The sequence below is a fragment of the Mesocricetus auratus genome, unplaced genomic scaffold (assembly GCF_017639785.1).
Source record: "Mesocricetus auratus isolate SY011 unplaced genomic scaffold, BCM_Maur_2.0 Super-Scaffold_100010, whole genome shotgun sequence".
Taxonomy (NCBI): domain Eukaryota; kingdom Metazoa; phylum Chordata; class Mammalia; order Rodentia; family Cricetidae; genus Mesocricetus; species Mesocricetus auratus.
The window spans coordinates 13,034,540-13,057,631 of NW_024429194.1; the positions used below are offsets into that span (position 1 = coordinate 13,034,540).

The 23,092-nt window shown below is 41.1% G+C and overlaps 1 protein-coding gene across 3 annotated transcripts in view; it reads left to right on the plus strand.

The window, feature by feature from the left end:
* Positions 1 to 23,092, plus strand: part of LOC101841100 — a 117,545-nt gene that overhangs the window by 46,048 nt on the left and 48,405 nt on the right. For all 3 annotated transcript variants that reach the window (XM_021231254.2, XM_021231252.2, XM_021231253.2), the window contains 2 exons: positions 8,002 to 8,112; positions 17,776 to 17,954. In XM_021231254.2, coding sequence (XP_021086913.1) covers positions 8,002 to 8,112; positions 17,776 to 17,954 — 290 coding nt within the window. The remainder of the gene's footprint in view (positions 1 to 8,001; positions 8,113 to 17,775; positions 17,955 to 23,092) is intronic.

A 23,092-nucleotide genomic window follows, 5' to 3' on the forward strand; every position in this document is an offset into this window, starting at 1 on the left:
CCTGTATGTAATGCTTATGCCAAAAACCACCATCTGTGGACTTAGAAAATGTCTTATTCACTATCATGGTATTTCATACAATAATGCTTCTGACCAAGGAGGTCACTTGACAGATAGAAAAGTGTGACGGTGGGCCCATGATTATGGAGTCCACTCACCTTACCATGTTACCCACTATCCTGAAGCAGCTACCATGATAGAAAGATGTAGTGGCCCTTTTGGGACACAGAGACATGGTTACAATACTAATTAGGTAGCAGCATCCTGGAGGGAAGGCACAGGGATCTCCAGAAAGTGTTACATTCTATGAATCAGCACCTAAGATATGGTTCAATTTCAGCCGGGTGGTGGTGGCACACACCTTTAATCCCAGCACTCGGGAGGCAGAGGCAAGTGGATCTCTGTGAGTTCGAGGCCAGGCTGGACCGATAGCCTCCAAAACAATACAGAGAAACCCTGTCTTGTAAAAAAAAAAAACAAAAAACAAACAAACAAAAAAGATATGGTTCAATTTCTCCACACTCAGGATCCACTGGCCAAGGGATGGAAAATGGTTCCACTCATTATCATCTCCAATGACCCACTACCAAGTTTTTACTTCTTAGTTCCATGACCTTAAGCTCTACTGACGTAGAAATTTTCGTTCCAAAGGGCGGTGTGATCCTGCCAGGAGATACAACAAGCATCCATTGGACTGGAAGCTCAGACTCCCCCTAGCCATTTTGGGCTTTTGATGCCCACAACCAACACACCAAGAAAGGGGTGTTGGAGTGTGTGATTGATCCGGATTACCAGTATGAAATTGGGTTTCTTCTCCACAGTCGATGTAAGACAGATCATAACTGGGGTAAAGGAAGTCCTTCAGGGCATCAGTTTGTGTTGCCACGCTCCGTGATTAAAGACGATTAGAAACTACTACCGCCTAACCCAGGAAGGATGACAAGCACTTGCTGAGGGTGGAAGAAAACAGAATGGGTAGTAGAATGAGGTAGTTTTGTTTTGTTGTTTTGTATACAGCAACTTTATTGAATTTATTAGTATGGTCTTTTTATTTAATTTAGAAACAGTCTTATTTTACACATCAATCCCAGTTCCCTCTCCTTCCCATCCTCCCATGCCCCCCAACGACACCCCCATCCCATCCTCCCATTCACTTTCCAGGGAGGGTGAGGCCTTCCCTGGGAGATCGTCAAAGTAGAAGAAGGTAGTTTGAAATACCAGCTGATCATGTGACCAGACGCAAAAAGAAAACTATAGTTGATATGGGTGTTTCTGTTATATTTGGTTGAGAATATGTTTTACACAGATATTTATGTTTTCTATCCTTGAATCTTTATCATGCAAAGCAATACCCATTAAGAGAGTATCAGTGATTATCATATTTAAGTTTGAGATCCTAAAAAGTGTCCCTCCAAGGGCATTGCCACCTATTCTAAAATTTATGGTGTGTTTATGTCTTATACAAGGGATACTTATATCATGTTTGGCATAATTATGACCTGTTTATTGGTTTAATTTGTAAATTAAACATGACATAAGGAGATATGTTTGTGTGTAAAGTTGACGAGGGGTGGAATTGTGATGGCGATTCTTGGTTGTCAATTTGACTACATCTGTAATTAGTTAAGACCCAAACAGCTGGATATACCTGTGGAGAAATTTTTCTTAATTAAATCATTTGAAGTGGGAAGACCCCACTTTTAATCTGAATCTTCTGAGGTGAGAAGATTCACCTGTAATCGGGATCACACCTTCTACTGGCAGCCTGTATAAAGGACACAAGAAGGAAGCTTGATATTTCTGCTTGCTTGCCCTCTCTCTAACATATATACACACACATATATATGAATATATACAAATATATATAAATATATACAATATACATGATAAATGAACACAAAAATATACATTTACATATACATGTACATCTATATGTATGGGCATAAGACTAAGACTTCTTGTATCTGGGCAGACCAGAAAGTAACAAGAGATGAGAGTTGATGTTTAGCTGCTTGATATCTACCTATCTGTCTGTCTGTCTCTATCTCTCTGCTTCCATCCTTTCCTCTCTTCCTTCTCTCCCCCTTGTTTTTTTTTTCACTCAATATGAGACCCAAGCCGATGAATGGAATAGTATTATACACATTCATCTAAAATCCATATTCTTTCTATATGCTCTGTTGCTCTAGAAAATGCTGACCAATAAACTGTCAGTAGTAACAAGGAAGGCATGATAGAGGCCATGGTGGCAGGGAACGCCATGATACAGGCCAACGTGACTGGGAAGGTATGATAGTGGCTGTGGTGATGGGAATAAGGGACTAAGACTCCTCTCATATCTGGCAAGACCAGTAAGCAATGAAAGATGAGAGATGATGTTTAGCTGCTTGATGTCTGTCTGACTCTCTGTGTGTTTATCTCTGGTCCTGTCTCTGTCTGCTTCCATTTCTGTTCTCTCGCTCTCCTTCCTCCCTTCCCTCCCTTCCCTCCTCTCCCCCTTTCTCCATTTTATTCAATTTGAGACCCAAACCAGCAGACAGAATAGTACTGCACACATTCATCTAAACCCCAGCGGTGTGTCTCCTTGGAGATTCTAGTCAATTTAATCATGAAAATTCACCATCACAGAGTTAATTTCTGATATCTTTGTAACTATTCAATTGTGATGGTTAACTATATCTTTGTCGTTCTAATATAAAACAAGTAACTCTGTGTGCACTGTGGGGAACTTTAATTCAGTAGACCCTAAGGTGTTCTGCAATAGGAAAACTGAAGCATCTTTTCTGTTACAGAGAAGCGACAATACATAGTTAACCCAGGATTTTATTCAACATCAGAAAGTGCTGCCCTGGCAGGGATTCGCCTAGCTGCTGAGTGTATTCTCTCATTTTTTTTTCTTAAATGTATTTCTCAGTGCTGAGAGTCCCTCTGAAATCCATTGTCTACTCAAATCTACTAAATGAGGGGTTGAGGGACTTTAAAATTACACATATTTTCAGCCCTTCTGAGAATCTTATTCATACGATAAAACATTGTTCTGGATGCAGTAGAGAGGCTTAATTACACACTAAAGATAAAAAAGATAAAGAGAAGAGACCTGTAGGTGGGGTGGAAATGATTATCTGTAAGTATACAGAGTGTGAGCTTGCTTGGCACTTACGAAGCTAATTGCCCACACCAGGCTGGCGTCTGCATGAACAGTTTCTGTGAAAGCCTAAGTGCCTGTGAGATCTGTTGGCATAAACAAAAGAAACAGATGTTTCAACTTTGATAGCAAGCAAACTCGGAAAGAGAACTATACATTTAAGATGGAATAAGCAAGGGAGGAAATGATGAAGAGGCCCATGTTTTTGAAGCTCCAGAATTTAAAGTGTGACTGTTAAAGTACAAATTTCAAAGTGAAAAGTACAAGCTCTTCTTCTAAGTGGGAGGATTCCAGAATCACTGTTATATGTAAATATGCATGAAAGCATGAAGTATATTCTCATTTAGCTTTTCCTAACAAACCTAGAAGTATATCTATTTGGAGGGAACTATAAATTTAGGAAACCACAGTCTTGTTTTCTTAGTACCCCATACCTTCCAGAGCAATTTATGCTGAATACTTCTGCACCAAGGCCAGAGTCAAATAGGGCAAGCATTTGTGTGGTGTATTATCAAGTCACCTTGAACTATCTCTGTCCTCAATGAAGCTCTTGTACTGCATCTCCCAGCAACATTATAAGAAAGAAATGAACCTCATAAGATGCATGACAGTCCAGACTACCAAAATCATTGACCACTATTTAAAATTAAAGGCAGTTCTATGAACCAGCCACAAGAGTGGCAAACCATAATAATACCTACCAACAACTTTTATACTTGGTATCATAACCACTAATATAGAGGTAACACAACTTAAAACCAACACAGGACTTGTGTAGATATTTATCTGAAGAAGGTAAACAAATAATCAATAAACAAATAAACAGTGTTCACCATCAGTACTCACCAGAGAGAGGAAAACCACACATAACATATGCTAATGTTGCTCATGAGTACGATTATAATAAAAGTTCAGATAATAAATTCTACCAATAATACAAAGGAATTCAGAACACCACACCCATACAAAAATACAGTAAAAATGTTAAGTTATATAATCAGAACAGAAATATCTTCATAGTGATAGTCTTTAAGTAAAAAATTATTTTACAGTGAATTTTACTTAGAAAACTTACTATTAAACATGTACTTGGTTTTAGATTTTTGTAGTGTTTATTGACTGATCTGGTCAATCATTTAACATTTTTATTAGTGCAAATTCTCAAATTCCTTCTACTTCCCTTATTTGCCCAAAAGCTTTAGTTTAGTCCTCGTTTTTTAATGTCTTGAACAGAATAAGATTTATGATGATATTAGAGTCACCTTTATGGCCTTAATATAGAACTGTTGATATTCTATTCATCTTGGATGTTTTTCTCCTCTCTCTCTCTCTCTCTCTCTCTCTCTCTCTCTCTCTCTCTCTCTCTCTCTCTCTCTCTCTCTCTCTCTCTCCAAGGTCAGATCTGCAGGCCGTACTTTACCAGCTAAGCCCTGTCTTCATTGTGATCGCTATTGACTATACTTTTTAAGCTCTATCTGCTTTCATTTTTGTTTTTCTTTGTCTAGTCCCTTTGGTCTCTCTTACTTATAGTAACTGTTCTTTAAATTTTATCTTCAATGCTCTATATTTCTCTCCTTACATTGTCTGAGTTATGAATCTGTTTGTTGGTTCTGTCTTAATACCTGTGCTTAAAATCCTCTCTCTTTCCTATTCTGCCCATATTAACCCCTGGGCCTCACTGATTCTGGACAAGCAGTCTGCCACTGTGTTTCCCCTGCATCCCCAAACATATTTTTCATTCATCCCAATGAACATGTAAGATAATATGCTCCATGGTTATTTCAGTGTACCTAAAATGAACACATATTTAACCAGTGTTTTTCTTTCCATATATTAGAGGTTATTCTGAATATAGAAAATACCGTAATAAACCAATGAGAAATTTTAATTGCTGGTAGCATGTTCATGCTTCATTAAGAAAAGAAAGACAAGTATCCAAATGAATTCCAAAGAGCATTTCAGGTCATGTGACATATTGTTATACTTTCATAATCTCTAGAAGTTATGTTATAGGCTTGTATAAATTTTATAGTAATATCCATGCTGATCTGTTTAACTTAATCCCTCTCTACTCTAAATTAATTTTACTAATCCCTAAAGTATAAAACAATGCACATGTTTTATGCTTATATTTCGTATCTCTCTAATTTCAGAGGACCCAGTACAAATTCTGCATCTTCACCTAAAACACCCTCTCTCCTTTGGTTGTCTCCTTTATTATTACTAAGGTCAACGCCCACTGACCCGCAGGCTCTATGTGAGATGACTTGATTCAGTAACTTTGGGGTTTTACAAAGTATGCATACTTTTGTTAATAATACTCACTGTTTTGAGTGTGTTGGTATTTTAAATGAGGCTAACTTTGGCAATAAAAAACTATGCATTCCTCAACAACAAAATGAAAGGTTATTAGTCATGGTAGTAGTCTAATGTAGATGTTCTTAGTTGGAGATAGCTTTATCACACATAATGTTTCATGATTTGGGTTCCTCTTCCCTTATGAATCTATCAACCCCTGAGATCCTGAAGCCACCACACCTGTCAGACAGACGACAAAAGGGAGTAGGAAAGGGTGACCTTCCTATGTCTTTAGGGTCTAGACCTAGAAATGGAATACCACTCTGTTCACATTCCAGTGACTAGGCCTTTTTCAGATTGCATGCCCAAATGCAAAAGAATCTGAGAAAGACTGACCAACTTTGAGTCTAGACAAAGGAGGAGTTAAGTTTATATATGTAAACCTAGCACTCTCCATAATTCTGGCCTCCCTAATACTCATGAAACATAACTCACTTATTCATTAGTATCCGACCAGAGTCTCCTTTTTCTGAAAATCATTGTATAATTACTCCAAATTGAAGTAAGAATTCCCTTTTCCAAAATCACAGCACATACTGTCTTCATAATTTTATATGTTTTATATCTGTCACTTGGTATACTACAAGTATAATTTTCTTTTTTAGTTATGTTTCTCTTTTCATTACCAGTAAAATTGAAGGTCCTTGATGAAAAAACTGTAGCATATAATTTGGAGTGTTTCATTTATTCATTCAATATGTATTTGTAGAATGACTGTTAACCTCTAAGACAATAGGTGGCATTATGGGGAAAGTAGAAAATAATAAGAAATGCCTCTGTATCTATGTTGTTATTTTCAATGTCATAAACAAATTCTCTAAGCCCTTTAAGACAGTAGAACACTATATTCACTGCAATTGAGTCAAATAAGCAATCATGCCATGAGATGTAATATTACTCCTAGCAGAATAGTATATAAATGAAAGGGACTATAAAGATTGATTCTTACACCTTTCTGAATTGAAGTAGAAATGACTTGTTAATCAGAGACTTCCCTACCATTATGAACAAGTTAAAAAAAAAAAAACAGTAGTCGTTAATGAAAATATTCTACATCATGTTGCCCTCAGCAACTGACTCACGTTTTAAAAATAACATTCTTAGCAAGGTATTGTGGTGCCTACCTTTAACCCCAGTACTCTGGAGGCAGAGGCAGGCAGATCTCTGTGAGTTCAGGGCTATCCTTGTCTACAGAGGGAGTTCTGGGACAGGGCTACACTGAGAAACCCCATTATAAAGAACCAAAACATGAAAAAGCGAAAAGATAAATTAACATTGGTGCAGGAGAGATGGATTGGTGCTAAGAGCACTGGCTGCTCTTTCAGATGACACTGGCTTGATTCCCAGCACTCATAGGCTGACTCACAACCATCGGTAACTCCAGTTCCAGGAATCTGACACCCTCTTCTGGCCTCAGGCAGACACCAGGCATCCACGTGGTGCACAGACATACATGAAGGCAAAACATCCATGGGCCTAAAAACATAGTAAAATAAAGTTTGGAAAGTAATATTTGGAGTGAATATTCCTTGAGGAGGTTAGTGGTGTCCTGCATGCATTAAGAGCTTGCTATTGCTCAAGCTTCTCTGTGAGCCCACGAACAGCACATACAAACTCATCATGCTCATCAAAGAGAGAGGGAATGAGTTTAAATGAAGAAAGAAGAAGCAGAGTTCAACAGCTTGCTGTGAGAAGAATTTGAGTCAAATCTACAGGGGACCATATTTTTTTAATTAGCTTTAAAATAATATATTGATTTTTGTAATTTTTGGTTGTGAACCTAGCCTTTAATGGCTGAGCCATCTCTCTAGCCCGATACATTGATTTTTAACTCGCAGGAAATATGGGTATGCTGCATAAGTGAATGAGATAGAAATCCAAGGGACCAAGTATCCAGTGGGAAGGGCCTTCGGTATTCAGCAGCTAAGGACCATAAAGGCCAGACTATTTTCAGTTTCCTGTCTGAAAAGACTCGGGAATGAGCCAAAACAATGCGAGTGAAAGCAGCTCCTTCAGTCTTTCTTTTATCACCCCCCTCCCAACTACTCCAAGATCTGTTTTTGCCACAACTTCATAAGTATTTCAATTACTCGTTCCCTGAACAGTCCTGCAGAGAGGCTCTGCCCCCAGCCCCCTTTTTATAGATGAAGATATTGAGGTTAAGTGATTTTCTCAGGGTTACAAAGGGACCTCACAGCAATGGGGAATGAGAACCACTAGTTCAACCTTCTTGCGGATGAATAGATTAGTTTCAGAGCAGCTTTGCTATTGTATTGCAAAGGAGCCACTCAAATGCCTGGCTGAATGTGTAAGTCCTAGAAATGAAAGGGAGGCCACAAGGAGAGCGTTTTCTTTCTCATTAATGACATAAGCGATTGTCTAAAGTTGGGAAGAAAGACTCTGAAGAAAAAGAGTCTTTCTTTTCCAAAGTACCAACAGCAGGACACTCGGTTTGGGACTCTCTGTCAAGGAGACTGTTGTCATCTGTCTACTTACAGACAGTGCTGCCGAGGAAGCCGGACTCCAGATTGGAGACGTGGTGCTGTCTGTCAATGGCACTGAGGTCACCAGTGTTGAGCATGCCGAAGCTGTGCACCTTGCAAAGAAAGGTGAGTGGGGCAGCTATAGACTCCAGAGTTCAGCAAAAATGCTGAGAGCTCAATACAGAGGAATTTTGAATATGAGAACTTCCTCTGTATATAGAGGAATGCCTTTAACGCTCTATGATCAACATCACGTTTTACCCTAGTAATTAAATCCCACTTCTAAACCATACACTATTTGTCGTGGCCACTACCCATAAAATATTATGTCAGTAAGTGATACACTCCACTACCATAACATTCTTTTAATTAAGAAACAAAAATATTTTCATCATAAAATGTTTACTATTTCTTGTCATTTCTTTGTACATATTCTCCTTCCCTTCATTTTCCCCATTTGTTAACAAAGGAAATTTGTAGACATAAAAGTCTTGGGTTTTTACTGTGGTGTGTGGGGGGTGTGGGGAGAGACACAGAGACAGAGAGAGAGAGAGAGAGAGAGAGAGAGAGAGAGAGAGAGAGAGAGAGAGAGAGAGATGAGAGATCACAGGTCTGAAACTTTTAGAGATTCTGTAGGGCCACCTGAGCCCTATACATCAAGCAGTTCCAAAACCAATGGAACAACCACAGGAGTGGTGATGCTGCATACCCTTCATCCTGGCATCTATCCAGTAAGCTTGTGGAGAGATAAATGCTATTGTTCTCTCTGAAAAACAGCTTTCTTCTGCACCATGCTAGAGGACATTAAAGTCTCACAGACAAATGCATTCAACATTCAGAAAATGTTTTGTTCTGTCATGGGATCATTTGATACTGAGCCTTATTCCTGAAAGTTACATGGATTCTGTGATGCTCCTGAATCATCGTTAGACAATGAGATGTTATTTTAAATGTGCATTTGGATGAAGCCTTGGGTGCCCTGGCATGTGTCAGTAGCCTTCTTTCTTTCTTTGGGGTTACTGAGAGCTAAGAGTTCTCACCTACAGGCTAACATTTGAAAACTACCTACAAGTGCATTCTACTTAACTAATCTGAATTGTTTTTGGGTAGAATTTGGCTTGGTACTTTATTGCTCTGTAAGATGTGTACTGGGTATGCCAGGAATGCAAGGTCATTATCAGTTAGCACATGCAATAACTCTCAAAGGTCTTACTTTATTAGTTACCCTTTGTGAAGCATAGCTTAGGAATGCAGAGTTTATTATCATAATTACACTAATAAGTTGATAATATAACACAGTAATGCAATGTTATTCATTACTTTTGTACTTAGCTGTTCTCAAAGATAATTCCTTGTAATTTACATTTTTGTGTTAAATAATATATTACTAATACTATTATTCCTAGTGGGGTTTTTTGCTCCAAAAAGGTAAATGTTATTTATAATACTTCACCATTCTTGGAAATTAAAGGAAAATACAGAACATCTTTAAAACTTGAATGGAGTCTTCTGATGAAATGGTGATACAACATTGAGAGTAGGAGGAAGTGACTTGAACATCCTGGCTGGAGTTCATTGCTCCTGGAAGTTACTTGGAAGAATGGGTTATACTCTGTTAAAATCTTGGGTCATCCTCAGCTTCCCTCTCCAAAAAAAAAAAACCATACCCCTTGTCTTTGTCAGTCCTCAAACTCAACATTAGTGACACCTTCAAAGCAAAAGGCAAATTGTGGTTCTTTTGTATCAAAGAATAATATATAAAGAGACATAAAAAGATGATGTCATGCTTATATTTAATACAGGGTAAGAATTACAGTAAGCAGCAGACAAGGGCTTAGTATCTCAGGTGATAAATGGGCTGGGGTGGAATATTTATTACTCATTTTTGTCATTCATGTGCTCCTGGAAAGCCTCGTTCTACCTCAATGTCACCGAATACTAGAAAGTTGACAGTACCTATGCTGGACAGTCAATGAGATGTGCCCACATGGATTGAGGCATACACCATTCCATATTCATGGATGATGTCCTGCATATACTTAGGGGAAGGTGGCTAGAGCACAGATTTTAACTCAGAAAGAGTGAAAACTCTGACAGAGTAATTGAGAGATTCTCTGAGGTTCTTAGTCACCTTCCACGAAATAAACAAGACTCTCACAGCAGCTGGACCAAGGTAGCAGCCCGAGAGGTATACTGTACTGAGAGCCACTGCCTTGCTCACCAGGAGGAACACCAGAGAGAGATGCAGCATTAATCTCGCTCCAGTGTATATTTTCCAAAATATATTTAGCAATCCCAAAGCAAAAGATGTTATCTAGTCACAATAATAAAGAATCTGGGAAACAGGGCAGGGAAAGAATGTCAATGTAAGAATAATCTGTAATATGCAAGGTAGAATGAATACATCTGAGAGTAGACATTTAAAATTTAAAGTAAGATCAATGTACATCACTGAATTGGTCAAAGAGGACATTTATAGGATATGAAACAGAAAAGCAGTTGTAAAGAAGAGCTAGTTGTCGGTGCAAAGAATAAAGAAGACAAATGCTGAAAAAAATCAGTATGTGAACTGAATAATAAAATAAATATAATGGAGAGATCTTAGGTGATCCAAACGAGTGCATAAACCATCCCAGAAAGGGTCAAGGAGAAAGGGAGAAAGGAAGGAAGGAAAGAAAGAAAAATAAAAGTCAGGCAGACATAAAAACAATTAAACACAAAGGGTAAAACCAGAACAGCATAAAACTACCTTAATCAAGAATTCCTGAGAGAAGAATAATAAATACAGGAAAAGGAAAATTTGGTGTGTGTGTGTGTGTGTGTGTGTGTGTGTGTGTGTGTACACTCATGTATACCTGTGGTAGGGGTGCACACGCATGTGGATTGTTGTGTGTTTATGTAGGTGGAGGCCAGTGATCGACTTCAGGTGTCATTTCCAGGATGCTCTCCAGCGTGTTCTGTGAGTCAGGGTCTCTCAGCAGCAGCACTGACCTGTAAGTTTGCCTAGCCAATAAAGCCAAGACACTTGCTCATCCCCGCTTCTCCAGTGCTAGGATTGTAAGCATGTGCTACCATGCATGACTTTTAAAATACAGTTTCTGGGGACCAACTCAGGTCCTTACGCTTGCATTGCAAGCACTTTACCAACCAAACTATCTCCCTCGTCCTCAAAGAAAATTATTCAAGACAGAGCAAAACAAGGTGTTTCCAGGATCAATGAGAGAAAAAAAGAAATCAGAAAACACTTATGTCATCAAAGAGAGGGCCATAAACCCTCTTAAACAGGCAGACTATAGTGAAGCTTAAGAATTATAAAGAAAAAGCGAAAATTATTTAAGCTTCAGGAAGGCAACCTTGTATCATCCTAACCAAACCAAAATGCAATCAGACTTCATAACAGCACTGGATTCTAGAATAGTATAGAGTAATATTCTCAAAATATTAAAGAAACTCAGATGTAATATTCAGGTAAAGGGTTATTTGATGTAAGAACACAGCAAAGGGTTATTGGCGTTTCGGGACTTTAGAAAGATTATCTCAAGGAATCTCAAATGAAACGCTTTGCCAAGAAGAAATACAAACCACAACAACTTCATACTAAACATGAAACACTGGTGCAAGGAAATAGTTTAAAATTCCCTATTAACTCTTTCAATCCTACTTTGATCAAAATAAATATTTAATACTCTCAGGGTATTTGTATAATTTTTAATGTCCCAAGCACAGAGAAAAAAAACATCAGTTTCCTTTCATCTCTGATCAAGGCTACTTAACTATGTAGCTTTTTATTGCTATGACAAAACATTTTAGATAGCCAGCCTACAAGGAGGGAAACTCTACTATGACCATGGTTCAGTTTGTGGTTATTTGATGCTGATGCTTTGAATTCTGGGGGTGTCGGTTGTATCAGGAGCATGAGGTAGAGGAGATGCTCACCCTGTCATAGCCAGGAGGCAGCACACACAGAGAAAAAAGGTTTACAGTCACACTAAATGCCTCAGCAACCCACCATCAATGAACTAACTTCCTTTCACTGGTGGATTCCTAAGACTGTCCACCTGCCAACAGCACCATAGGGTGACAACTAATCTTTGAACATATAGGAATGTGAAGAACATTTAAGTTCTAAACTAGAACATAACCAAAATCCCAACCATTAAAACAGAAAAGCATATACATATGAACGTAAAATAGTTAACAGAGAAAGCTCAGAATTATTTCTTTTGCCATTGACAAGAGCTGTGCTGATTATAACAAAACTGCTCATCATGATAAAAAAAAAAGGCCTGACCAAGCCAATATAATACAAGGAAGAGAAACAGTGGTACACACTCTGAGAAGGGAGAAGAAACCATTCTTACTGAAGATTATATGATTACAGTAGACGGAAACCTGCAACTAAAAGAGAATGACTCATCGAACTAAGATCTCCTACACAAACTGGTTATCCAATACAATATGGACAGCACTAAAAGCATACTTTCAAGTAGCACTATGCAGGCTGAGCAGGTGATATCTAGGAGTACTTAAGTATACACATAACATACATATGAATGTAACAGCAATTAGTGAAAACAGATGCCAGGAATCTGAAAGAGAGTAAAGATGAGCATATGGGAGGGTTTGGAGGGAAGAAAAGGAAGGGGGAAATGAAGCAATTATCTCAAAAGTAACCTAACTTTCTAAAAATCAGGAGTATGTACTTGTGCTAACAGCAAGGAAAAAGAATGGGAAAAATTACTTGTGGTTAACAATAGCAACAAAAATTCTAAGTGTTTAGGGTTGATCTATCAAAGAATGAAGAACTTACAGAAAAACATGAGTCTATCGAGGTCTATAAAAGAAGAACTTGGGCATACATACAGCTCAGTGTAGAGTACTATGTGCTGTGCCCATGGCCTTAGGTTCCATCCAGTATGATTGAGGAGGACTAAAGGTCTGCAAATAAATGCTATTCTTATGCATTTGTGAATAAAAATATGTAAAGATCTAAATTCTCCCAAAAATGACTCTAAAAATTCAATGATATCACAATAAAATTTAATTAAATGCATGGATAGTTTGGAAAACTTTCCTATAACATGGAAAAGAGAAAATGTCTTTAAATGGATGTACTATTCTTAAATAAGGTCAGACGACAAAATAACATTTTATACCAGATATGGAGATATATTCCAAACACATAAGAATGGAATTCTTTTATAGGAACAAAGACTAGTGATCTACAAAAAAACTCAAAGAATACCCAAATATTAATCAACATTTTGACAAAAGTGTCAAATTATTTTGTGTCAAGTTGCTTTATATATTATTCCATAAACAGAGGTGGACTTCAGTTGTATAAGATCTCAATTTTAAAGTTAAAAGCATTGTCAGTAAAAGCAACTATGGGCCAGTTTTGCCACTAATCAAAAAAATGCAAATTGCCAACAAGATGATGTTTCAGATTCAATGACATTTTTTTAAAGTGTCATATAACAGCCCTCTTTGACAGGGGTGTAGGGGTAAGAAAATGGGACTCTTCGTGCACTGGTACTGGGATATAGGATGTTTTGGTGAGCAATCTGCACATCCTAGTGAAGAACCTACAAATCTTACATCTTAACAGTTGTACTTCTGGACAGATAAATCCAAAAACGACTTAAGGGACAAATACAAGGGCATTTGTGCAGTATTTTATGTGGTAGAAAGGAATTAGAATCAGCCCGGGTGACCATCACTAGGGGAATATGTAAACCTACATTGTAATGCACACATACACTGCATTTCTCTTCACTTTGAAGCATCAGAGACAGATTTTGTTTTTAAAGATGGTTTCAAGTTGAAAACAAAAGAAAAGACAAGGATAAACAAAAGGGTGAGATAGGCAGAGAAGCAGGCAGGCATACAGAAAAACGGCATGATATCATTTATGTAACATAAGAAGACAGACATACACAAGATAGTGCAGTCATATTCCTATATCAATCCCATTTTGTGAGTCCCTGCTGTGAAAGAGAAAATAGATTGCTGTACTTGAAGGAATAATAAAAACAAAGCAAGGAACTGGCAAGTCGTGTGGCATGATCTAAGTGTTATGATGGGCACTCTGTTTTGATTTAACGGCAATGAAAGATGCCCCTTGAATGGATCCTACCATACACAGCTGCAGCTAGAACTTCATTCTGAAATGTGTAGGCAATAATGGTGGAAGAAAGTTGGGTGAAGTAAACGGGGTCACCAAGAAACAGTGGTTCCTTCCGTAAGAGCACACCTGGCCGTGACACTGATTCAGATTCATGGACATCAAATTACTTTTCAGAGAGCACTGAGTCCAAGATCTAGCTGTGTGCCAGACTCAGTGGGCAATTCTCAAATGTGGGATGCCTCATGATTCCTCCATATTTGTAGTTTTGGTGAACCATCTGTGCTGAATCTTTTTACAAACCAGCCTGGCATCAAGACACAGCCAGCATCTTTTCTGTTTTTGTCCTTGTTTCTTGACAGTCCCATACATGTATATAACGACTCTTGTTGTTTTCCAGCCCTTCCTCCCACTGAACCCTCTTCTTCAGTCCAAAATCTTAAAGACTTGCCCAAAAAGTTGCAACCCTACAACTGACTGTCTTAGTTTGTTATCTTATCTCAACAGAGCAGCATGAGAAAGGGGGACACCACTCCAAATTGCAATTGGCATTATTAGTCATAGTACTACACACACCCCTGTACAAATGAACTTCACTCTGATGATGAGGAAACCAAAACTGATTTTTAAAAGGCAATCGGTGTCGTACTGAAAATGGCAACACCTGTATGCAAATCTTTGGGACTCTGTATGCTCCTTTGCCTTTTGAGACATGTTCTCGTTGTCTGGTCCAGGACAGCCTTCAACTTGGGATCTCTTGTTTTACCCTCAGCCATGTGTGCTGGGATTACAGGTACAGAGCATCACCCTGGGCTGAGTCTTTATTTAATTAGGTTGCCCCTATACAATGGTTAAGGCTTTTTATAGGGTGACTCAAAGACAAGATTTAATCACCAATGTGAAGGGACACACTGAAGCTCGGAAAGCCTGCGAGTCTTTGCTTCATCAGGACTTGGTGTCTCTAAGTGCAGGCTTTAGTAAAATCAAACACAACGGTACCTCTGGAGGCCAGGTTCTCAGCTGCTGAACACAGCGCAAGCCCTCAGGGACAGAAAACATCTTGCACATTTCTCTCCTGCACTTGTGAGGGTGGGAGAGTTTGTCTGACAGCAGAGGTGTGACTCTGACACAGTTGAAGATTGGTGGCATAATAAGACAGTGAGCCAAGGAGAAAGTGAGAATTAGAAAAAGAAATTCTTTTTCTGTTGCCTGCAGCTGTAAATAACCTCACCGGATTCTATACTTCCAAACATGGGCCAACATGCGAGGGAAGGAGATTTTTTTTTCTGGGGAGCTTTTGTTTTGAAGGACTTTGTCCCTGCAGGACTGGGGTGGGTAAAGATGTGGTTTGAAAACTTCTTCGTCTCATGAAACTGGTAGTTTTCTTGAATCTTTCATCTCAGGCTGGAGACGGTTACCTATCTGCATTCTCCATCCTACCCACAACCCAAAGCAATCAAGATGCCCAGTAGATAAAGGCAATGGTTATCTACTTCCATTCCAGGACTCATGAAATTGATAAACAAAAGTCATAAGGGGGTGAGGGACCTAAGAGTTCTTTCTTCTTAGCTGAGTTATATTGGGGTTAAAAATAAATTTGGTCAAAGGAAACTAAATCATAGTTGAGGAAATGCTGTAGTCCGCAAAGACGAAGCATGGGGCCTCATGGAAACAGAAGCGCCTGCGGACTTGAGACTGAAATTGTATTTGGACATCAAATGAGAACTCGCTACCAACACTGAATGTCAAGGCACATGCTGAACCTACTGAATGAAGGCACGCTGTTTAACAAACCAGTGGCTGATGTGTCTTACTTTGTTAAGTGCCAGATTGAGACATTTTCTAATTTTAGGCTTAGTAAGTTAATAAATACAGGAGGTTTCAAATGTTGACATTTAAAAATTTTAGTTCTTTGAATGCACAAACTATAGTGGCTAGAGAAATAGATTTTTTTTTACAAAACCTAATATCAAAGCCTAAACTCTCACTCAAGCTCTTCTGTGAATGTCAAGTCTAAGTCCTCTGGGCCCCGAGGAGCATGTGGTAAAGAGGATAAAACTAGCATCTCCCGACAGCTGTTTGGAGCTCAACAACTCCCCATGCATCAGGCTCACGTCCTCACTCTGGGTATGAGAAACTTTCTTCCAACATGATGAAACCATGCTGCATCAGGGCCAGCTGCATCCTTGCCCCAGAGAGAATTCCTCATGGTGCACCACGTTATGTTTATGACCAGGCTGAAGCACAAGCTGAGTCTGATAAGTATCAGAGAAACTCGCATGCAGCCTGTGTAAGCAAGAGGAAAATGACCTCAGGGGCAGCCCACTGCAGCAGTCCATAAATAAATTGGCAGATGTGTCAACTGTGCACATTAGTCCAGGAGTGCAGTTCTTTGGGGACTACAGTCCAAAGACAAAGGCATTTGTGGGTTGCCGGTCAATCTGGAGCACTTCTTTTAATTTTTCTGGATGTGTTTTTGACAGGAGCTTAAGGGCAGTTCAATAAATTAAAATGTATTTACATGGCAATGAAGAATTATCTTGACATACTGAGAGTTATTTAATTACCAAGGTGCTTTCGTGTGCTGCTGAAGTTAAGACTGTGTCAGCCTTTCTGGGACAAATCTTTATTTTCAGGGCCATGTGGCTTAGCCAGGAATGATCCCCTGGGTTGGAGCTTGTCAGTTATGGAAGATGAGTCTCCTTGCTGACCCCCATTTCCATAGACAGCTCTAAACAGATCGGTAATCTCAATGTCAGCCATCATGATGAAGTCAGCGCTGCCAAGGCCAAACGTCCTCCTTCGGGGATGTGGCCTCCCTCTCAGAGGAATTGTAAATGAAGTCATAGCCCATTTGCAGTCTTCAAAGTGTGTCAGGGTTGCTGTCTGTCTGCATGGCATTCAGAGAGCTGTCTTAAAGCATCAAAAGGTAGGCGTGTGGTGTCCACACCTACAGCAACAAAGCACAGTAGGTAGGCAGTGACCTCATGTTAACAGGGACGAGACAGTTTCCACAAGCTGTGCTGTATGTCAGTCCTGTGTCACGGGAGTCCAGCGAGGGAGATGTGCTAAGAGAGACAGGGACTGGAAGTTCAGGATAAAGTCACACTTAACCTGGAAACAGAGAAAGGTCAGTACCTAAGACCGCCCAGAACTACTATTTCCAAACTAGAGGGTTTTTGATAAGTGGTAGTTTCAGCAAGAGAGGTAAGTAGTGATGTAGACAGTAAACTCCTACTCTGGCTAAACTGAACCAAGGAGGCTATGAGAGAGGTGGAGTGGGGGGCATATAAAAGTGAGGCACAATCACCCTTCTTCTTAGGAAGTAAATCAGTATGTTTAAGGAGCTAGGTTGATATCACAGACAAGGACGATGCACAGACTTGACTCTGTCATCAGAACCATTGTGGCTATGAAGGAGTATTACAGTTCAGGGAACCTGGATCCCACATCAGTTCAACTACTTATTTGTCAATCAATAAAGAGATAACTGCCCAGTTCTTAGATTCATCATAAACATATAGGTTTGAATTTCTAAGAGAAATTTCACTGTTGTAAAAACTATGAATATTTATCCATCCATTATGTCTGCATAGTCACTGTACCTCCACAAGACTATAAAATGTTAGGCTACTTAACTATCTATCCCAAATCAATGCCTGTAGGTCCAGACATCTTGACTCTGGTGGTGGGATCCGACATCAGCCGCTGTCCCAATACACCATGGCCCACCTGCCGTGGCTACCTGCATAAGAGGACCCACTCGGGCCTTGTGAAGGGTTGGAGGAAGAGGTGGTTTGTGTTGAAGCATGACGGCTATCTCCTCTATTACAAACACAGAAAGGTAATGACTGACAAGGGTAAGAGCAAAGAACGTTGGGAAGTAAAACCACCTTGGACTATTCCATGCCCAAGAATTGTCCTTCAAGGCATTATATTGCAGGGCTCTGAAAATAGTAGTGTCCCCTCTGACTACCCAGGAATTGTTCTTCCTTCGAAAGTCAAAGAACTATAACATGTGGTCTCTGATGCATAAATCAAGGCATATGCTTCTTCTCATTTACTTCTGTTTCCATTCTCTGTGAAGACTTCCTTATCCCTGTGAAGAAAATCGGAACCAAAGGTAAGGTTCTAGTGCCATGGGTTGTAAAGGGAGGTTTTTCTTGCCAGCAGCTTTGGTTTATACCCCGCCAGTCTCCTGGGCTCTGCCGCGTTGTAGTCCCCAAATAACACACAAGATGCTGTATTAATTATGAAGCTGTTGGCCTTGCTTGTTTCTTACTGGCTAGCTCTGACTTAAGTATTTATCCCATAATTGTTAATCTAAGTATTTCTCTTACTGGAGAACTTTCTGGGCTTCTTATCCCTATGGCGGTTACATCTTGACTCCCTGTGTTTCTCCTACCCAGAGTCCTCCTCGACTCCTAGCCCCACCTATCTTGCTTCTCTATTGGCCAACAGAGCTTTATTGACATATACACAGGGTTTCCCCAACAATGGGTAAATCAAAGCAGATCTTCAAAAGCACAGCCATTCAGATCACAGTGCAGGCAGTGTACCATGGTCAGTAGAACTCAGTGTTCTTGAGGCTTCTGACACAGAGAACTGAGCAAGTCACCTAGAATACCTATTTCATTGTCCAGGTCTCACAAGAATGGTAATTTCCAAGTCTGTGTGAAGGCTGGGATCACACGGGGAATGTCCCCAAAGGCGCAGTAAGGCAGCCCTCCTCCCAGATGTTAGTGATTGAGTGAATCTGAGATGGGCCCATGCACTAGCAGAGATGTTCTTTACGTTTTTTTCATTTTGTTATCAGGTATGTTTTCCCAACCAGATGCAATTGGTGTCTACTTTGGTTAACTGAATGGAAACATGCTTAAAAATAACACTGGATCTCATACAGACCTCCTACTTCCTGATCTCTCGTGAAATAGTCTCACCAGCTGTCAGTAGTCAAATAGACCCCCTGTCCTAAAGAGCACATGCACTCTCCCACTCAACAAAGGACACACTGTGTTCCTCAGCCTTGTGATCATTTGGCCTCACTCCAGGGGCATGCACGACCCACCTATAACCAGGGTTCAAACAAGAAATTTGGCTATTTACCTCATTCATGACATAATATCATTTTTCCTTCTGTTTTAGTTTTAAATTTCTCTCTCTCTCTCCCTCCCTCCCTCTGTGTGTGTGTGTGTGTGTTTGTGTACATGCACTTAGTACATTTATAAACAAACTTAATTTCTTCCTGAAAGAAGCCAGTAAAGAAATCAGCACATTGTGACAGTGAAACACAGTCTTCTGCTGAGTTATTGTGGGGGCTTTCCATTCCTTCCTGCGTTCTGAGCCACTTACTCATGGCATACCGTAAACTGCTCTGCCTTTCAAAGGAAAGGCAACCAGACAGCTCCTGTGAGAAACTTTGTCTCCCTCCAGTGCAGGAAAATAGGATTTTTCTCTAAACAGGATGAGAAATTATTATCTGTCCTTGGTTTCTATTTTCTTGAGTATTAAAGTGGAACGGACAAGACGTTTTCAATCTAGAAAACATTTGGGGAAACACTGGACATGAGTTTCCAATCTGTGGAAACGCGTACATTTATGTTTCAGAAACCTGAAGGAGTCCTCCAACTATACCTGCAGTCTCCTCCTGATCTCCTGAATAAGCAAGAGTTTAGCCGTGGAAATTTGATGATCTTTGTTTTTGTTTTTTTTAGCTTTTAAGGTAATTTATGGCAGTCAAGTGTATTCCAACTTAAAGCAAACAACAATAATGATAATGATAATAATAATAATTGACCTTGCACCCTGTCCTCAGGAGACTGCAATCCTGAAGCTGTCTGTCTTGCCCTGCATTGGTAACTAGTTTCTGTCTCCTCTTATAAAGTAGGGATCATACTAGATGTTAGTTTTTAATGCTCTTCTACTATAAAATAAGAAACATCTTTGAGTCAAACATCTCTTACAAGATTTCTGATTGCTGAGATTCAGAAGGGTGCCAGTATTTTCTGGCTGGGTTTGTTATGTGGCAGTCAGGGGCTGGGGATGTGGGGTAGACAGGGCAGTCAGGGGCTGGGGATGCGGGGTTGATGGGGGCAGTCAGGGGCTGGGGATGTGGGGTAGACGGGGCAGTCAGGGGCTGGGGATGTGGGGTTGACGGGGGCAGTCAGGGGCTGGGGATGTGGGGTAGACGGGGGCAGTCAGGGGCTGGGGATGTGGGGTAGACGGGGGCAGTCAGGGGCTGGGGATGTGGGGTAGACGGGGGCAGTCAGGGGCTGGGGATGTGGGGTAGACGGGGCAGTCGGGCTGGGGATGTGGGGTAGACGGGCAGTCAGGGAATGGGGATGTGGGGTTGATGGGGGCAGTCAGGGGCTGGGGATGTGGGGTAGACGGGGCAGTCAGGGGATGGGGATGTGGGGTAGACGGGGCAGTCAGGGGATGGGGATGTGGGGTTGATGGGGGCAGTCAGGGGCTGGGGATGTGGGGTTGATGGGGCAGTCAGGGAATGGGGATGTGGGGTAGACGGGGCAGTCAGGGGCTGGGGATGTGGGGTTGATGGGGGCAGTCAGGGGATGGGGATGTGGGGTAGATGGGGCAGTCAGGGGATGGGGATGTGGGGTTGATGGGGGCAGTCAAGGGATGGGGATGTGGGGTAGATGGGGCAGTCAGGGGCTGGGGATGTGGGGTAGACGGGGCAGTCAGGGGCTGGGGATGTGGGGTTGATGGGAGCAGTCAGGGGCTGGAGATGTGGGGTAGACGGGGCAGTCAGGGGCTGGGGATGTGGGGTAGACGGGGCAGTCAGGGGATGGGGATGTGAGGTTGATGGGGGCAGTCAAGGGATGGGGATGTGGGGTAGACAGGGCAGTCAGAGGCATGGGGACATGGGGTTGATGGGGGCAGTCAGGGAATGGGGATGTGGGGTAGACGGGGCAGTCAGGGGCTGGGGATGTGGGGTTGATGGGGGCAGTCAGGGAATGGGGACGTGTTAAGCTCATATAGCATTTTTGTGAGTCTTTGAATTACATGCATTCAAATGAAGAATGTGTGACACAGTTTACCACAATCCCCACTATTCTTCACTTGCCTCATCTACTCATTTTTATCACCCACAAAACTTTTGACATTTGAAGGTTTGAATCCTGGAGCAGAGGGTGTGTGAAATTTTTAAACTATAGTAGTGATTCTAGTTCAATTCAGAATTTAACTAAATCTATCCATTTCTAGTCTCCGTTGGGCATGGGCATGTGGGTCTCGTGATTAACACATAGGTAAGGAATAACTGTTCTGAAGACTATTAACGGTGGCAGTCATTGCTACATCAGCTTTTGACGCAACTATAGGAGAGTACAAAAATAATTTCATTTTTAAAGAGCCGGAATGAGGTGCCTTATACTGTTACCCATTCCAGAATACATAAAGCCTGATCTGGAAAATAGTGATGTCTGCTAAGAGCTAATGAGGCATACAAAGGACATAACCAAACACATTTGCAGAAAGTGCACTCACCCGTTCAAAAGTCGTTCATGCAACACATATTCATCGGATACTTCTTATACGCCACGCGTGATGCGGGCACCAGGGAGAAAGAAAAACTAGCATGGTGCCTGCCCTATCTAGTTCCACGTCAGAAGCCAAAGTAAGAAACTGAAGCCACGAGTGAATACGTAATTCTGATTAGTGTTAGCAAACGTAAGGGTGGAGGGAAGAGACAGCATTCTAAATCAAAGATAGTTACTCTGATCTCAGACTCCCAGTTGTAAAGGTTTATCTGATCAAGCGAACGGCTGGTAGAGCTATAGGCTACAAGAAGCCTCCGCATGTCGCCAAAGAAGGCAGATCCCAGGAAGGACAAAGGCAGATCTGTTCCCTTTCCAAACCCGGGGTTCTAGGGAAATAAGAGGCTGCTCAGCTGGACGGCCTGCCCCTCACAGGTTTGCCAGGCCAGAGCAGTCTACCGTCCTGGTACAAACAGGAAGCAACCCTTGGGGGCCCCACGAGGCAGGAAACCTTCAGTTGGTGGTTGGGGGGGGGGGGAGTTATACTGTTATACTAAAGTGAGAATGCTTGTGTGGCTGAAAGTCCTGGAATATGAGAGGTCCTTGTCGCTGAGGCTCTGTCGGAAGCAGTTTAAGAAGGGCTGTAGGACACAAACTTCCGGGAAGTAAGCAGGAAAAATCAGTGTCCAGGAGACCTACACAGTTTGTCCACTTGGGAAGGGTCACAGAACCTGCTATGGCTGCAGGGTCCCAGAGGGACAGCACGCACCAGAATTAATCACCTTCGGCTGGTCAGGTACTCACACTCCTGGCCTACCGTGCAGCAACTAGACAGAGCAAACGCCTCCCTTCCCTTGCAGTGTTCCTCTAGCGCCCTCTGCCGAGCAATCTTAGCACCACTATGCTTTTACAGAACGAGATAATGAAATCAGTGCATTAAAAAAAAGAAGAAAAAAATTTGAATAAACATTTATTATCCAGGTCAAGAAAGCAAGTATGTGAGATCTCTAAGCAGGAGGGAGGGAGGGAGGGAGGGAGGGAGGGAGGGAGGGAGGGAGGGAGGGAGGGAGGGAGGGAGGGAGGGAGAGAAAAGGTATACTGTGTTTAAGGAACTTAAAAATCTCTACTGTGGCCCAAGGGAAAGGATGGAAAAGGAAACTTTCTATGAAAAATAAGCAGGAGACAGCCTTGCAGAGTCCCAAAATAAAGACAAATATTCTGTGATGTTCTTTTGACCAAAACAGAAAATACCCTAGGTTTGGGGATTTTCTAAAGTTTATTCTGGCCGTTTTGCTGAAAACAAATGAGAGGGTGACAGAAGTTGGATGGGAACAGCCTGGAAAAAGCCAGGGCAGCAGCCAAGGCAAGAGACTAGGTAGAATGTTCTGCGAAGGTGTTTCAGGACAAGAATCAGCAACATTGACAGACTATGGTAAGTCATTGTACCCAATACAGCATGCTGGACCCTTCACAAACAGCAGACATGCAT